At 46.6% G+C, this 15,837-nt stretch overlaps 1 protein-coding gene across 8 annotated transcripts in view; it reads left to right on the top strand.

Annotated features, from left to right (window-relative positions):
- The window catches only part of LOC129834832 (C-myc promoter-binding protein-like), a 157,071-nt gene that overhangs the window by 39,667 nt on the left and 101,567 nt on the right, over positions 1–15,837 (top strand). For all 8 annotated transcript variants that reach the window (XR_008756311.1, XM_055900142.1, XM_055900140.1 and 5 more), the window contains exons 5-10: positions 955–1,124; positions 11,571–11,842; positions 12,295–12,361; positions 12,681–12,739; positions 13,431–13,575; positions 14,223–14,398. Coding sequence is in view for 7 of the 8 variants with exons in the window: in XM_055900142.1 (XP_055756117.1) it covers positions 955–1,124; positions 11,571–11,842; positions 12,295–12,361; positions 12,681–12,739; positions 13,431–13,575; positions 14,223–14,398 (889 nt within the window). In the remaining variant the exon portion in view is untranslated. The remainder of the gene's footprint in view (positions 1–954; positions 1,125–11,570; positions 11,843–12,294; positions 12,362–12,680; positions 12,740–13,430; positions 13,576–14,222; positions 14,399–15,837) is intronic.

Raw genomic sequence — 15,837 nt, 5'->3', positions numbered from 1 at the left:
AACCCATAGCTGTTTAGTGGTTCATTAGGATAGAAACATTCTACATTAACCCATAGCTGTTTAGTGGTTCATTAGGATAGAAACATTCTACATTAACCCATAGCTGTTTAGTGGTTCATTAGGACAGAAACATTCTACATTAACCCATAGCTGTTTAGTGGTTCATTATGATAGAAACATTCTACATTAACCCATAGCTGTTTAGTGGTTCATTATGATAGAAACATTCTACATTAACCCATAGCTGTTTAGTGGTTCATTAGGATAGAAACATTCTACATTAAATTTTATTGAGGTGTGATCTCCTTTATTGAGTTCTCACCCTCGCCCCTCCTTCCGTCCACTCTCCTTCATTCCTTCCCTCTCCCTCTCCCCTCCTTCCGTCCCCTCTCCTTCATTCCTTCCCTCTCCCTTACCCCTCCTTCCATCCCCTCTCCTTCATTCCTTCCCTCTCCCTTACCCCTCCTTCCGTCCACTCTCCTTCATTCCTTCCCTCTCCCTTACCCCTCCTTCCATCCCCTCTCCTTCATTCCTTCCCTCTCCCTTACCCCTCTTTCCGTCCTCTCTCCTTCATTCCTTCCGTCCCCTCTCCTTCATTCCTTCCCTCTCCCTTACCCCTCCTTCCATCCCCTCTCCTTCATTCCTTCCCTCTCCCTTACCCCTCCTTCCATCCACTCTCCTTCATTCCTTCCCTCTCCCTTACCCCTCCTTCCGTCCTCTCTCCTTCATTCCTTCCATCCCCTCTCCTTCATTCCTTCCCTCTCCCTCGCCCCTCCTTCCGTCCCCTCTCCTTCATTCCTTTCCTCTCCCTCGCCCCTCCTTCCGTCCCCTCTCCTTCATTCCTTCCCTCACCCTCGCCCCTCATTCCATCCTCTCTCCTTCATTCCTTCCCTCTCTCTCCTTCTCTCCCTCTCCTTCCCCCACTCCCTCCCTCTCCCCTCTCCCTCCCTCCAGGTTTGTTTAGCAGGTATCCTGAGGAGGACTATGAGTCTTTCCCCCTGCCTGAGTCCGTGCCCCTGTTCTGTCTGCCCATGGGGGCCACCATCGAGGCCTGGCCGGCCCAGACTAAATACTCCCTGCCTGTCTTCTCCACCTTCGTACTGACCGGATCCTCTGGAGAGAAGGTAACACACACATGAGCGTTCACGCAGGCATGCACGCACACGCACACACACACACACACACACACACACACACACACACACACACACACACACACACACACACACACACACACACACACACACACACACACACACACACACACACACACACACACACACCTATCCTTTCAAGAATGGTTATTCCACCATGCACACCCGTCCACATGCACGCACTAGGTCCAAGGAATGTTATCTTAACAAACAAATACGCATCCACACACTCGCACACACACGTGGACACACATACACACACTCTCACACATGTGGACACACATACACACACTCTCACACACGTGGACACACACACACACCTCCTAAACCCCAAGAACTCTTATACCTCCTACATACACACATGCAGCTAACCTCCAAGGAATGTTATCCCACCGAACACACACACACCTACGCATTTGTGTTTATTATGGATCCCCATTAGTTCCTGCCAAGGCAGCAGCTACTCTTCCTGGGGTTTATTATGGATCCCCATTAGTTCCTGCCAAGGCAGCAGCTACTCTTCCTGGGGTTTATTATGGATCCCCATTAGTTCCTGCCAAGGCAGCAGCTACTCTTCCTGGGGTTTATTATGGATCCCCATTAGTTCCTGCCAAGGCAGGAGCTACTCTTCCTGGGGTTTATTATGGATCCCCATTAGTTCCTGCCAAGGCAGCAGCTACTCTTCCTGGGGTTTATTATGGATCCCCATTAGTTCCTGCCAAGGCAGCAGCTACTCTTCCTGGGGTTTATTATGGATCCCCATTAGTTCCTGCCAAGGCAGCAGCTACTCTTCCTGGGGTTATTATGGATCCCCATTAGTTCCTGCCAAGGCAGCAGCTACTCTTCCTGTGGTTTATTATGGATCCCCATTAGTTCCTGCCAAGGCAGCAGCTACTCTTCCTGGGGTTTATTATGGATTCCCATTAGTTCCTGCCAAGGCAGCAGCTACTCTTCCTGGGGTTTATTATGGATCCCCATTAGTTCCTGCCAAGGCAGCAGCTACTCTTCCTGGGGTTTATTATGGATCCCCATTAGTTCCTGCCGAGGCAGCAGCTACTCTTCCTGGGGTTTATTATGGATCCCCATTAGTTCCTGCCAAGGCAGCAGCTACTCTTCCTGGGGTTTATTATATTATGGATCCCCATTAGTTCCTGCCAAGGCAGCAGCTACTCTTCCTGGGGTTTATTATGGATCCCTATTAGTTCCTGCCGAGGCAGCAGATACTCATCCTGGGGTTTATTATGGATCCCCATTAGTTCCTGCCGAGGCAGCGGCAACTCTTCCTGGGGTTTATTATGGATCCCCATTAGTTCCTGCCAAGGCAGCAGCTACTCTTCCTGGGGTTTATTATGGATCCCCATTAGTTCCTGCCAAGGCAGCAGCTACTCTTCCTGGGGTTTATTATGGATCCCCATTAGTTCCCGCCAAGGCAGCAGCTACTCTTCCTGGGGTTTATTATGGATCCCCATTAGTTCCTGCCAAGGCAGCAGCTACTCTTCCTGGGGTTTATTATGGATCCCCATTAGTTCCTGCCGAGGCAGCAGCTACTCTTCCTGGGGTTTATTATGGATCCCCATTAGTTCCTGCCGAGGCAGCAGCTACTCTTCCTGGGGTTATTATGGATCCCCATTAGTTCCTGCCGAGGCAGCAGCTACTCTTCCTGGGGTTTATTATGGATCCCCATTAGTTCCTGCCGAGGCAGCAGGTACTCTTCCTGGGGTTTATTATGGATCCCCATTAGTTCCCGCCAAGGCAGCAGCTACTCTTCCTGGGGTTTATTATGGATCCCCATTAGTTCCTGCCGAGGCAGCAGCTACTCTTCCTGGGGTTATTATGGATCCCCATTAGTTCCTGCCGAGGCAGCAGCTACTCTTCCTGGGGTTTATTATGGATCCCCATTAGTTCCTGCCGAGGCAGCAGGTACTCTTCCTGGGGTTTATTATGGATCCCCATTAGTTCCCGCCAAGGCAGCAGGTACTCTTCCTGGGGTTTATTATGGATCCCCATTAGTTCCTGCCAAGGCAGCAGCTACTCTTCCTGGGGTTTATTATGGATCCCCATTAGTTCCTGCCAAGGCAGCAGCTACTCTTCCTGGGGTTTATTATGGATCCCCATTAGTTCCTGCCGAGGCAGCAGCTACTCTTCCTGGGGTTTATTATGGATCCCCATTAGTTCCTGCCAAGGCAGCAGCTACTCTTCCTGGGGTTTATTATATTATGGATCCCCATTAGTTTCTGCCAAGGCAGCAGCTACTCTTCCTGGGGTTTATTATGGATCCCCATTAGTTCCTGCCGAGGCAGCAGCTACTCTTCCTGGGGTTTATTATGGATCCCCATTAGTTCCTGCCAAGGCAGCAGCTACTCTTCCTGGGGTTTATTATGGATCCCCATTAGTTTCTGCCAAGGCAGCAGCTATTCTTCCTGGGGTTTATTATGGATCCCCATTAGTTCCTGCCAAGGCAGCAGCTATTCTTCCGGGGGTTTATTATGGATCCCCATTAGTTCGTTTGTTTGTTTGTTTGTTTGTCTCTTCACAGTCCCCACTGTTCCATAAGGTCTTATTTTATCTGTTTTATTTATTTATTTGATTCTACTTCTTGCATCAGTTACCTGATGTGGAATAGAGTTCCATGTGGTCATGGCTCTATGTAGTACTGTGCGCCTCCCATAGTCTGTTCTGAACTTGGAGACTGTGAAGAGACCTCTTGTGGCTTGTCTACCTCTTGTGGCAGGTATTGACACATTAACACACAACAACAGCTGAGGAGGCCTCATCCAAAACATTACACATACTGGGGCACCAGGAAACCACGGTGACGCACAGCACACACCAGCAGTGAAAGTGGGTCACACACACACACACACACACACACACACACACACACACACACACACACACACACACACACACACACACACACACACACACACACACACACACACACACACACACACACACACACACACACACAATAATGAAATGGAACAGATACAGCCAGAAATAGATAGGCAGTCACAGCTGCCGGAAGGATCTTGGCTTCAAAGAGTAACCACCAAGGAGAAACACCACAGTGACAGGCAGCGGGGTAACAGCTAGCTAGTAGCTAGCTAGCTTATCTGTAAACACCACAGTGACAGGCAGCAAGGTAACAGCTAGCTAGTAGCTAGCTAGCTTATCTGTAAACACCACAGTGACAGGCAGCAAGGTAACAGCTAGCTAGTAGCTAGCTAGCTTATCTGTAAACACCACAGTGGCAGGCAGCAAGGTAACAGCTAGCTAGTAGCTAGCTAGCTTATCTGTAAACACCACAGTGACAGGCAGCAAGGTAACAGCTAGCTAGTAGCTAGCTAGCTTATCTGTAAACACCACAGTGACAGGCAGCAAGGTAACAGCTAGCTAGTAGCTAGCTAGCTTATCTGTAAACACCACAGTGACAGGCAGCAAGGTAACAGCTAGCTAGTAGCTAGCTAGCTTATCTGTAAACACCACAGTGACAGGCAGCAAGGTAACAGATAGCTAGTAGCTAGCTAGCTTATCTGTAAACACCACAGTGACAGGCAGCAAGGTAACAGCTAGCTAGTAGCTAGCTAGCTTATCTGTAAACACCACAGTGACAGGCAGCGGGGTAACAGCTAGCTAGTAGTTTGATTGAGCTTGCCTAGGCTTAGTGGACCTATTGAATACTAGCTAAAATACAACCCCATCTCTGTTTCTGGGGTCTGAAAGTGGAGCTATGTGGTGAAACCCAGGTCTGAATAAAACGAATAGGACCTGAACCCAGGTCTGAATAAAACTAATAGGACCTGAACCCAGGATAACACGACGCGAGCAGGGGGTCAAAACGACGGCTGGCGTGCAACCACTCTGTCTGTCTCTTGGGTGACCCAGCCGTGTGTGTGGTAGGTGAGCTGTGTTTTCCTGGCCAAGGTCATAGAGACAGTCAGGAGGTCCTGGTGTCCTGCCGCTCATTCTGCACACAGACCAGGCTTCCCTTTAAACTGAGCATGTCAGCTGCTGACCCAGACATTTACTAACACAAAGTATGAACACTTTACAGCATACAGGACAGTGCATACTGTACACACCCCCTGACAGAAGGCTGTTCTGTACTAGACTATACCCCCTGACAGAAGGCTGTTCTGTACTAGACTATACCCCCTGACTGGAGGCTGTTCTGTACTAGACTGTACCCCCTGACAGAAGGCTGTTCTGTACTAGACTATACCCCCTGACTGGAGGCTGTTCTGTACTAGACTATACCCCCTGACTGAAGGCTGTTCTGTACTAGACTATACCCCCTGACTGGAGGCTGTTCTGTACTAGACTATACCCCCTGACTGAAGGCTGTTCTGTACTAGACTATACCCCCTGACTGAAGGCTGTTCTGTACTAGACTATACCCCCTGACAGAAGGCTGTTCTGTACTAGACTATACCCCCTGACTGGAGGCTGTTCTGTACTAGACTATACCCCCTGACAGAAGGCTGTTCTGTACTAGACTACACCCCCTGACTGGAGGCTGTTCTGTACTAGACTATACCCCCTGACTGGAGGCTGTTCTGTACTAGACTATACCCCCTGACTGGAGGCTGTTCTGTACTAGACTATACCCCCTGACTGGAGGCTGTTCTGTACTAGACTACACCCCCTGACTGGAGGCTGTTCTGTACTAGACTATACCCCCTGACAGAAGGCTGTTCTGTACTAGACTATACCCCCTGACAGAAGGCTGTTCTGTACTAGACTATACCCCCTTCTGGGAAAAGTTAGAAAATGACTTAAATACAGTAGGAGATCAGAAAATCCTTTTGGCTGTGATCCAGACCGTATATTATGATGTTATGTGATCTGTCTCTACGAGCATAATACTGGGTTTCCAGGAATCAAACTGCTCTGTGTTTGTCTGTAGGATTATGCTAGATTTAGAATGTGTTGAGAGAGAAGGTAAAAACACTGAGAGCTGGTACAAGGTCAGATATAGACAGAGAGAGGGTAACCTAGCTGGTACAAGGTCAGATATAGACAGAGAGAGGGTAACCTAGCTGGTACAAGGTCAGATATAGACAGAGAGGGTAAAGACAGAGAGAGGGTAACCTAGCTGGTACAAGGTCAGATGTAGACAGAGAGAGGGTAACCTAGCTGGTACAAGGTCAGATATAGACAGAGAGAGGGTAACCTAGCTGGTACAAGGTCAGATGTAGACAGAGAGAGGGTAACCTAGCTGGTACAAGGTCAGATATAGACAGAGAGAGGGTAACCTAGCTGGTACAAGGTCAGATGTAGACAGAGAGAGGGTAACCTAGCTGGTACAAGGTCAGATGTAGACAGAGAGGGTAAAGACAGAGAGAGGGTAACCTAGCTGATACAAGGTCAGATGTAGACAGAGAGGGTAAAGATAGAGAGAGGGTAACCTAGCTGGTACAAGGTCAGATATAGACAGAGAGGGTAAAGACAGAGAGAGGGTAACCTAGCTGGTACAAGGTCAGATATAGACAGAGAGGGTAAAGTCAGAGAGAGGGTAACCTAGCTGGTACAAGGTCAGATGTAGACAGAGAGGGTAAAGACAGAGAGAGGGTAACCTAGCTGGTACAAGGTCAGATGTAGACAGAGAGGGTAAAGATAGAGAGAGGGTAACCTAGCTGGTACAAGGTCAGATATAGACAGAGAGGGTAAAGACAGAGAGAGGGTAACCTAGCTGGTACAAGGTCAGATGTAGACAGAGAGGGTAAAGACAGAGAGAGGGTAACCTAGCTGGTACAAGGTCAGATATAGACAGAGAGGGTAAAGACAGAGAGAGGGTAACCTAGCTGGTACAAGGTCAGATATAGACAGAGAGGGGGTAACCTAGCTGGTACAAGGTCAGATATATCTATTGCTTTTTAAATGCTCAGGGATTTTTCTGCATAGAAAATGATTGGGGTGGCCTCTTAAGTCCAAAGAGGGCTCCTTGCCAAGCCCCCGGCCACGCCCACCACCGAAGTCCCTTTTTGATCCGGAGAAAACCCTGATTCTTATTGAAGTTTCACTGAGAAGCACGATGATTAATGGGTGATTATGGTGCACGAGATACAAGAATTACAAGACTGTCTCTGTGTAGTTCATGTATGTTTTCCAGTCAGAGGATGAGCAGTCGGAAGTCCGTCTCATCGCTCACGGAGCACCGCTCCACGTCCTTTCCAACGGCTCTGCTAAAAACCGCTCCTCGCTCACAGGAAGAAAAAAATCGAGCCGCTCCAAATTCCTTCCATTCATTATAATCACCATTTAACCAACACTCATCTATTGTTGTGACTACCTGGACCTACCATTTAACCAACACTCATCTATTTTTGTGACTACCTAGACCTACCATTTAACCAACACTCATCTATTGTTGTGACTACCGGGACCTACCATTTAACCAACACTCATCTATTGTTGTGACTACCTGGACCTACCATTTAACCAACACTCATCTATTGTTGTGACTACCTAGACCTACCATTTAACCAACACTCATCTATTGTTGTGACTACCGGGACCTACCATTTAACCAACACTCATCTATTGTTGTGACTACCTGGACCTACCATTTAACCAACACTCATCTATTGTTGTGACTACCTGGACCTACCATTTAACCAACACTCATCTATTGTTGTGACTACCTGGACCTACCATTTAACCAACACGCATCTATTGTTGTGACTACCTGGACCTACCATTTAACCAACACTCATCTATTGTTGTGACTACCCGGACCTACCATTTAACCAACACTCATCTATTGTTGTGACTACCTGGACCTACCATTTAACCAACACTCATCTATTGTTGTGACTACCTGGACCTACCATTTAACCAACACTCATCTATTGTTGTGACTACCTAGACCTACCATTTAACCAACACCCATCTATTGTTGTGACTACCGGGACCTACCATTTAACCAACACCCATCTATTGTTGTGACTACCTAGACCTACCATTTAACCAACACCCATCTATTGTTGTGACTACCTAGACCTACCATTTAACCAACACCCATCTATTGTTGTGACTACCTGGACCTACCATTTAACCAACACTCATCTATTGTTGTGACTACCCGGACCTACCATTTAGTTTTGAAGTATTGAAACCAGACCATATGATTTGAATGAAATGTATTTTAATAAACATCATGAAAAGGTGACTAAGAAGCGCTCATCATTTCAAATAGCCTACGTGTCATATTAACAGTATATTAACACTCTGAATAGGCTACATGTCATATTAACAGTATATTAACACTCTGAATAGGCTACATGTCATATTAAACAGTATATTAACACTCTGAATAGGCTACATGCCATATTAAACAGTATATTAACACTCTGAATAGGTTACATGTCATATTAAACAGTATATTAACACTCTGAATAGGCTACATGTCATATTAAACAGTATATTAACACTCTGAATAGGTTACATGTCATATTAAACAGCATATTAACACTCTGAATAGGCTACATGTCAGATTTCAGATTCCACCGTGATTCTTTAGTTGTGGACACTACATCACCACACTCCCGCTCTTCTTTAGTAGTGGACATTACATCACCACACTCCCTCTCTTCTTTAGTAGTGGACACTACATCACCACACTCCCTCTCTTCTTTAGTAGTGGACACTACATCACCACACTCCCTCTCTTCTTTAGTAGTGGACACTACATCACCACACTCCCTCTCTTCTTTAGTAGTGGACACTACATCACCACACTCCCGCTCTTCTTTAGTAGTGGACACTACATCACCACACTCCCTCTCTTCTTTAGTAGTGGACACTACATCACCCCACTCCCTCTCTTCTTTAGTAGTGGACACTACATCACCCCACTCCCTCCCTTCTTTAGTAGTGGACACTACATCACCACACTCCCTCTCTTCTTTAGTAGTGGACATTACATCACCACACTCCCTGTCTTCTTTAGTAGTGGACACTACATCACCCCACTCCCTGTCTTCTTTAGTCGTGGACACTACATCACCACACTCCCTCACCACACTCCCTCTCTTCTTTAGTAGTGGACACTCCATCACCACACTCCCTCTCTTCTTTAGTAGTGGACACTACATCACCACACTCCCTCTCTTCTTTAGTAGTGGACACTACATCACCACACTCCCTCTCTTCTTTAGTAGTGGACACTACATCACCACACTCCCTCTCTTCTTTAGTAGTGGACACTACATCACCACACTCCCTCTCTTCTTTAGTAGTGTACACTACATCACCACACTCCCTCACCACACTCCCTCTCTTCTTTAGTAGTGGACACTCCATCACCACACTCCCTCTCTTCTTTAGTAGTGGACACTACATCACCACACTCCCTCTCTTCTTTAGTCGTGGACACTACATCACCACACTCCCTCACCACACTCCCTCTCTTCTTTAGTAGTGGACACTCCATCACCACACTCCCTCTCTTCTTTAGTAGTGGACACTACATCACCACACTCCCTCTCTTCTTTAGTAGTGGACACTACATCACCACACTCCCTCTCTTCTTTAGTAGTGGACACTACATCACCACACCACTCCCTCTCTTCTTTAGTAGTGGACATTACATCACCACACTCCCTCTCTTCTTTAGTAGTGGACACTACATCACCACACTCCCTCTCTTCTTTAGTAGTGGACACTACATCACCACACTCCCTCTCTTCTTTAGTAGTGGACACTACATCACCACACTCCCTCTCTTCTTTAGTAGTGGACACTACATCACCACACTCCCTCTCTTCTTTAGTAGTGGACACTACATCACCACACTCCCTCTCTTCTTTAGTAGTGGACACTACATCACCACACCACTCCCTCTCTTCTTTAGTAGTGGACACTACATTACTGCACTCCCTCTCTTCTTTAGTAGTGGACACTACATCACCACACTCCCTCTCTTCTTTAGTAGTGGACACTACATCACCACACTCCCTCTCTTCTTTAGTTGTAGACACTACATCACCACACTCCCTCTCTTCTTTAGTAGTGGACACTACATCACCACACTCCCTGTCTTCTTTAGTAGTGGACACTACATCACCACACTCCCTCTCTTCTTTAGTAGTGGACACTACATCACCACACTCCCTCTCTTCTTTAGTAGTGGACACTACATCACCACACTCCCTGTCTTCTTTAGTAGTGGACACTACATCACCACACTCCCTCTCTTCTTTAGTAGTGGACATTACATCACCACACCCCCTCTCTTCTTTAGTCGTGGACACTACATCACCACACTCCCTCTCTTCTTCAGTTGTGGACACTACATCACCACACTCCCTCTCTTCTTTAGTTGTGGACACTACATCACCACACTCCCTCTCTTCTTTAGTAGTGGACACTACATCACCACACTCCCTCTCTTCTTTAGTTGTGGACACTACATCACCGCACTCCCTCTCTTCTTTAGTAGTGGACATTACATCACCACACTCCCTCTCTTCTTTAGTTGTGGACACTACATCACCACACTCCCTCTCTTCTTTAGTAGTGGACACTACATCACCACACTCTCTCGCTTATTTAGTAGTGGACACTAGATCACCACACCCCCTCTCTTCTTTAGTTGTAGACACTACATCACCACACTACCTCTCTTGCTCATCTTTATAAGTCACCTTGATTTAACACCTGTGTGTTTTATCAGTTTCTTTATGAACATATTTAGTGAACTCCATGACAGTAGCTAAAGCAAGGGGCTATAGCAGCACACAAGTATACTATACAAATGCATGCTGGGACGGGCATGCCCTGAGCTCATGTAGTGTGCTCTCCAGCCTTTGGGAAACTCGCTCCGCGCTCCAGTCAAATTGGACACCCTCTACTACTCGCTCCAGCTCCTCGCTCCACTCGACTGACGTTCTCTGGTTCCAGTCAGCTGTATGGCAACAGATACATATGTGCCCCTATATCTATGTACTAGATACATATGTGCCCCTATATCTATGTACAGATACATATGTGCCCCTATATATATGTACAGATACATATGTGCCCCTATATCTATGTACAGATACATATGTGCCCCTATGTCTATGTACTAGATACATATGTGCCCCTATATATATGTACAGATACATATGTGCCCCTATATCTATGTACAGATACATATGTGCCCCTATATATATGTACAGATACATATGTGCCCCTATATCTATGTACTAGATACATATGTGCCCCTATATCTATGTACAGATACATATGTGCCCCTATGTCTATGTACAGATACATATGTGCCCCTATGTCTATGTATAGATACATATGTGCCCCTATATCTATGTACAGATACATATGTGCCCCTATATCTATGTACAGATACATATGTGCCCCTATGTCTATGTACTAATGGCTCCATCCTGACGTGTATCTGTTTCCTCATCTCAGGTGTACGGTGCAGCCATCCAGTTCTACGAGCCCTACTCCCAGGACTGTCTGACCGACCAGCAGCGCTCTCAGCTGGGTCTGCCGGGGCTGGACCACGGGCCTTCTTCCCCAGCCACCTCCCCCTCCACCCCAGCTCCGGGCCCCAGGGCGCTACACACCAACAAGTGTATCTGTTTGCTGTCTCACTGGCCCTTCTTTGACGCCTTCCGCAAGTTCCTCACCTTCCTCTATCGATACTCCATCTCTGGACCTCACACCTTGCCCATCGAGAAGTGAGCACCGTGTGAATTATATATATTATGACACAACAGACATTTGTGGTATCAACTGCAGCACTTGAACCCATTGGCCTTGGTGTTGCTAGGACCATGCTGAGCCACTGTCCTTTATAAGTACACAGCCTGTGTTATCTGACAGCTTTGTATAGGACATGAACCATACCCAGGCACTTTGTACATAGATATACTGTAGACACACTCCCTAGATGATTGAACAATTCCAAATGGTATCCAGTCCACTAAATAAACACCAGAGGCTATGTTTAGATCAAGTGTTTGCTGACAGTTCAACAGGGCATTGTTTTGGTCAGGTGGCAGTGTAGTGACAGAACTCTATGTAAATCTACCCCCCTGTCCCAGGCGGTGTGATGACAGATTAGACTCACCTCCTCCTCAGGGTTATTTCTGACCTCATATTCTGTAACTCTTCTTCTTCTTCCTGTCAGGCACATCTCCCACTTCATGCACAAGGTCCCCTTCCCCTCCTCCCAGAGGCCCAGGATACTGGTGCAGGTGAGTTAAGGCGTCCATGGTGCTGGCTGCCATGTAATGTCTGTGGTTTCTGTCAGTGTGTGTCTCTATTCACTACTAAACAATGTCTGACTCTGTCTTGATCATAATCATCATTCTTTTAATAGTGTTTTTCTCAAAGTTATTTACATTGTATTGAGATAACGCACCCCTTCTAGCACCAATCTCTGGCAACAGAGACACTACTGGTTATATGGGAGTCTTTGATAACAGCCACCTGCGAAATGAAGCACGGCAGCCATTTTGTGCCAGACCTGTCCCCACCACACTATACCTGTGGTAATGTGTTGACATTCCCCAGCTCTCTCCTCACGACAGCCTGATGTTGAGCCAGCCTGTGTCCTCCCCTCTACCACTCAGGTAAGACAGGTATCATATACACTGAGTGTACAAAACATTATGAACACCTTCCTAATATTGACTTGCACAACCCCCCCCTCCCCCCTTTTGCCCTCAATTTGTCTGGGGATAGACTTTACACTCCAATGCTTCCCACAGTTGTGTCAAGTTGGCAGGATGTCCATTGTGTGGTGGACCATTCTTGATACACACAGGAAATTGTTGAGCGTGAAAAACTCCAGCGGTGTTGCTGTTCTTGACACTCTCAAACCGGTGCGCCTGGCACCTACTACCATACCCCGGTTCAAAGGAACTTTAATCTTTTGTCTTGTCCATTCACCCTTTTGTTGAATGGCACACATACACAATCCATGACTCAATTGTCTTTAACCTGTCTCCTCCCCTTCATCTACACTGATTGAAGTGGATTTAACAGGTGTATATCATAATAAGAACAGTAGTGGTCCTATAGCAGTACCTTGAGGAACTCCAAAACATACCTTTAGATTGGTTTAAAGAATTGGACGAAGGTTTGGTGACTGCTGGTGAAGTTCATGGTATTAGTTATGGTATGATTAATTGATGGTATGGTTATTTTATGGTATTAGTTATGGTATGGTTAATTGATGGTATTAGTTATGGTATGATTAATTTATGGTATGTGTTATGATAGTGATGTAGTGTGTTAATCTCTTCTATGGCTGTGCTCCAGTGGTGGTCGGTTGTCCATACTGCTGCAGAACCTCGGTCCGGAGAATGCTATAACGCTCCTGGTGTTTGCTGTGACAGAACATAAGATCCTGGTCCACTCTCTACGGCCCGCTGTTCTGACCAGTGTCACTGAGGCTCTGGTGGCTGTGAGTACCTCAGATATCAGCTGTTTAACACTATAGTACCTCAGATATCAGCTGTTTAACACTATAGAACCTCAGATATCAGCTGTTTAACACTATAGTACCTCAGATATCAGCTGTTTAACACTATATTACCTCAGATATCAGCTGTTTAACACTATAGTACCTCAGATATCAGCTGTTTAACACTATATTACCTCAGATATCAGCTGTTTAACACTATAGTACCTCAGATATCAGCTGTTTAACACTATAGTACCTCAGATATCAGCTGTTTGACACTATAGAACCTCAGATATCAGCTGTTTGACACTATATTACCTCAGATATCAGCTGTTTGACACTATAGTACCTCAGATATCAGCTGTTTAAATCTTTAGGACTTTTAGTAGTAGCTTGTGGTTTTAGTAAGTAGTTTAAATAATTAGCTATGGCAGTTTGATAGTAGGGTTTAAATAATTACCTATGACAGTTTGATAGTAGAAGTTAAATAATTAGCTATGGCAGTTTGATAGTATTCTTAGTAGTAGCTAAGCAATTGCAGTATTGGTAATGTCTCTCGGTTTTGACAGTAGTTTTAAAGGTTCCGTTTCCTGATTTGACCTCCCTCCCTCCCTCTCTCTTTCTCTCCCCCTATCTCTCCTCCTCAGATGATCTTCCCATTCCACTGGCCGTGTCCGTACATCCCTCTGTGCCCGCTGGCCCTGGCAGGAGTCCTCTCCGCACCCTGCCCCTTCATCGTGGGTGTCGACTCGCGCTACTTTGACCTTTACGACCCCCCGCTGGACGTCAGCTGTGTCGACCTCGACACAAACACCATCTCCCAGTAAGCACTGCTTCTTCTGACACAAACACCATCTCCCAGTAAGCACTGCTTCTTCTGACACAAACACCATCTCCCAGTAAGCACTGCTTCTTCTGACACAAACACCATCTCCCAGTAAGCACAGCTTCTTCTGACACAAACACCATCTCCCAGTAAGCACAGCTTCTTCTGACACAAACACCATCTCCCAGTAAGCACAGCTTCTTCTGACACAAACACCATCTCCCAGTAAGCACTGCTTCTTCTGACACAAACACCATCTCCCAGTAAGCACTGCTTTTTCTGACAGAAACACCATCTCCCAGTAAGCACTGCTTCTTCTGACAGAAACACCATCTCCCAGTAAGCATTGCGGCGACTACCAACCCCCTGTTTTGTACTAGAATGGGATGGGATTAAATAGAATGGAATAGACTAAAGTTTTCTTTCCATATAATGTGTAAATTCTCTTTTTTGAGTATGGATCTCCCACACAGCAGTTGCCGTTTGTGACTGTAGCTTTCTGCTCAGGCCCCAACCAACTCTCACAGAATGACTCTCCAAGACTCTCCACTTAGCTAACGGGCTGAGAACAGTACAGGGTCAACCATAGTGAAGGGCCTCCATCTACTTAGCTAACGGGCTGAGAACAGTACAGGGTCAACCATAGTGAAGGACCTCTATCCACTTAGCTAACGGGCTGAGAACAGTACAGGGTCAACCATAGTGAAGGGCCTCCATCTACTTAGCTAACGGGTTGAGAACAGTACAGGGTCAACCATAGTGAAGGGCCTCCATCTACTTAGCTAACGGGCTGAGAACAGTACAGGGTCAACCATAGTGAAGGGCCTCTATCCACTTAGCTAACGGGCTGAGAACAGTACAGGGTCAACCATAGTGAAGGTCCTCCAGCCACTTAGCTAACGGGCTGAGAACAGTACAGGGTCAACCATAGTGAAGGGCCTCTATCCACTTAGCTAACGGGTTGAGAACAGTACAGGGTCAACCATAGTGAAGGTCCTCCAGCCACTTAGCTAACGGGCTGAGAACAGTACAGGGTCAACCATAGTGAAGGACCTCTATCCACTTAGCTAACGGGCTGAGAACAGTACAGGGTCAACCATAGTGAAGGTCCTCCAGCCACTTAGCTAACGGGCTGAGAACAGTACAGGGTCAACCATAGTGAAGGGCCTCTATCCACTTAGCTAACGGGCTGAGAACAGTACAGGGTCAACCATAGTGAAGGTCCTCCAGCCACTTAGCTAACGGGCTGAGAACAGTACAGGGTCAACCATAGTGAAGGACCTCTATCCACTTAGCTAACGGGCTGAAAACAGTACAGGGTCAACCATAGTGAAGGTCCTCCAGCCACTTAGCTAACGGGCTGAGAACAGTACAGGGTCAACCATAGTGAAGGGCCTCCATCCACTTAGCTAACGGACAAATGTGCATGTGTCTGC

This window comes from Salvelinus fontinalis, chromosome 35 (assembly GCF_029448725.1).
Source record: "Salvelinus fontinalis isolate EN_2023a chromosome 35, ASM2944872v1, whole genome shotgun sequence".
Classification (NCBI taxonomy): Eukaryota; Metazoa; Chordata; class Actinopteri; order Salmoniformes; family Salmonidae; genus Salvelinus; species Salvelinus fontinalis.
Note: the sequence above shows the minus strand (reverse complement) of the source record. Positions and strands in the feature narration are given on the sequence as shown.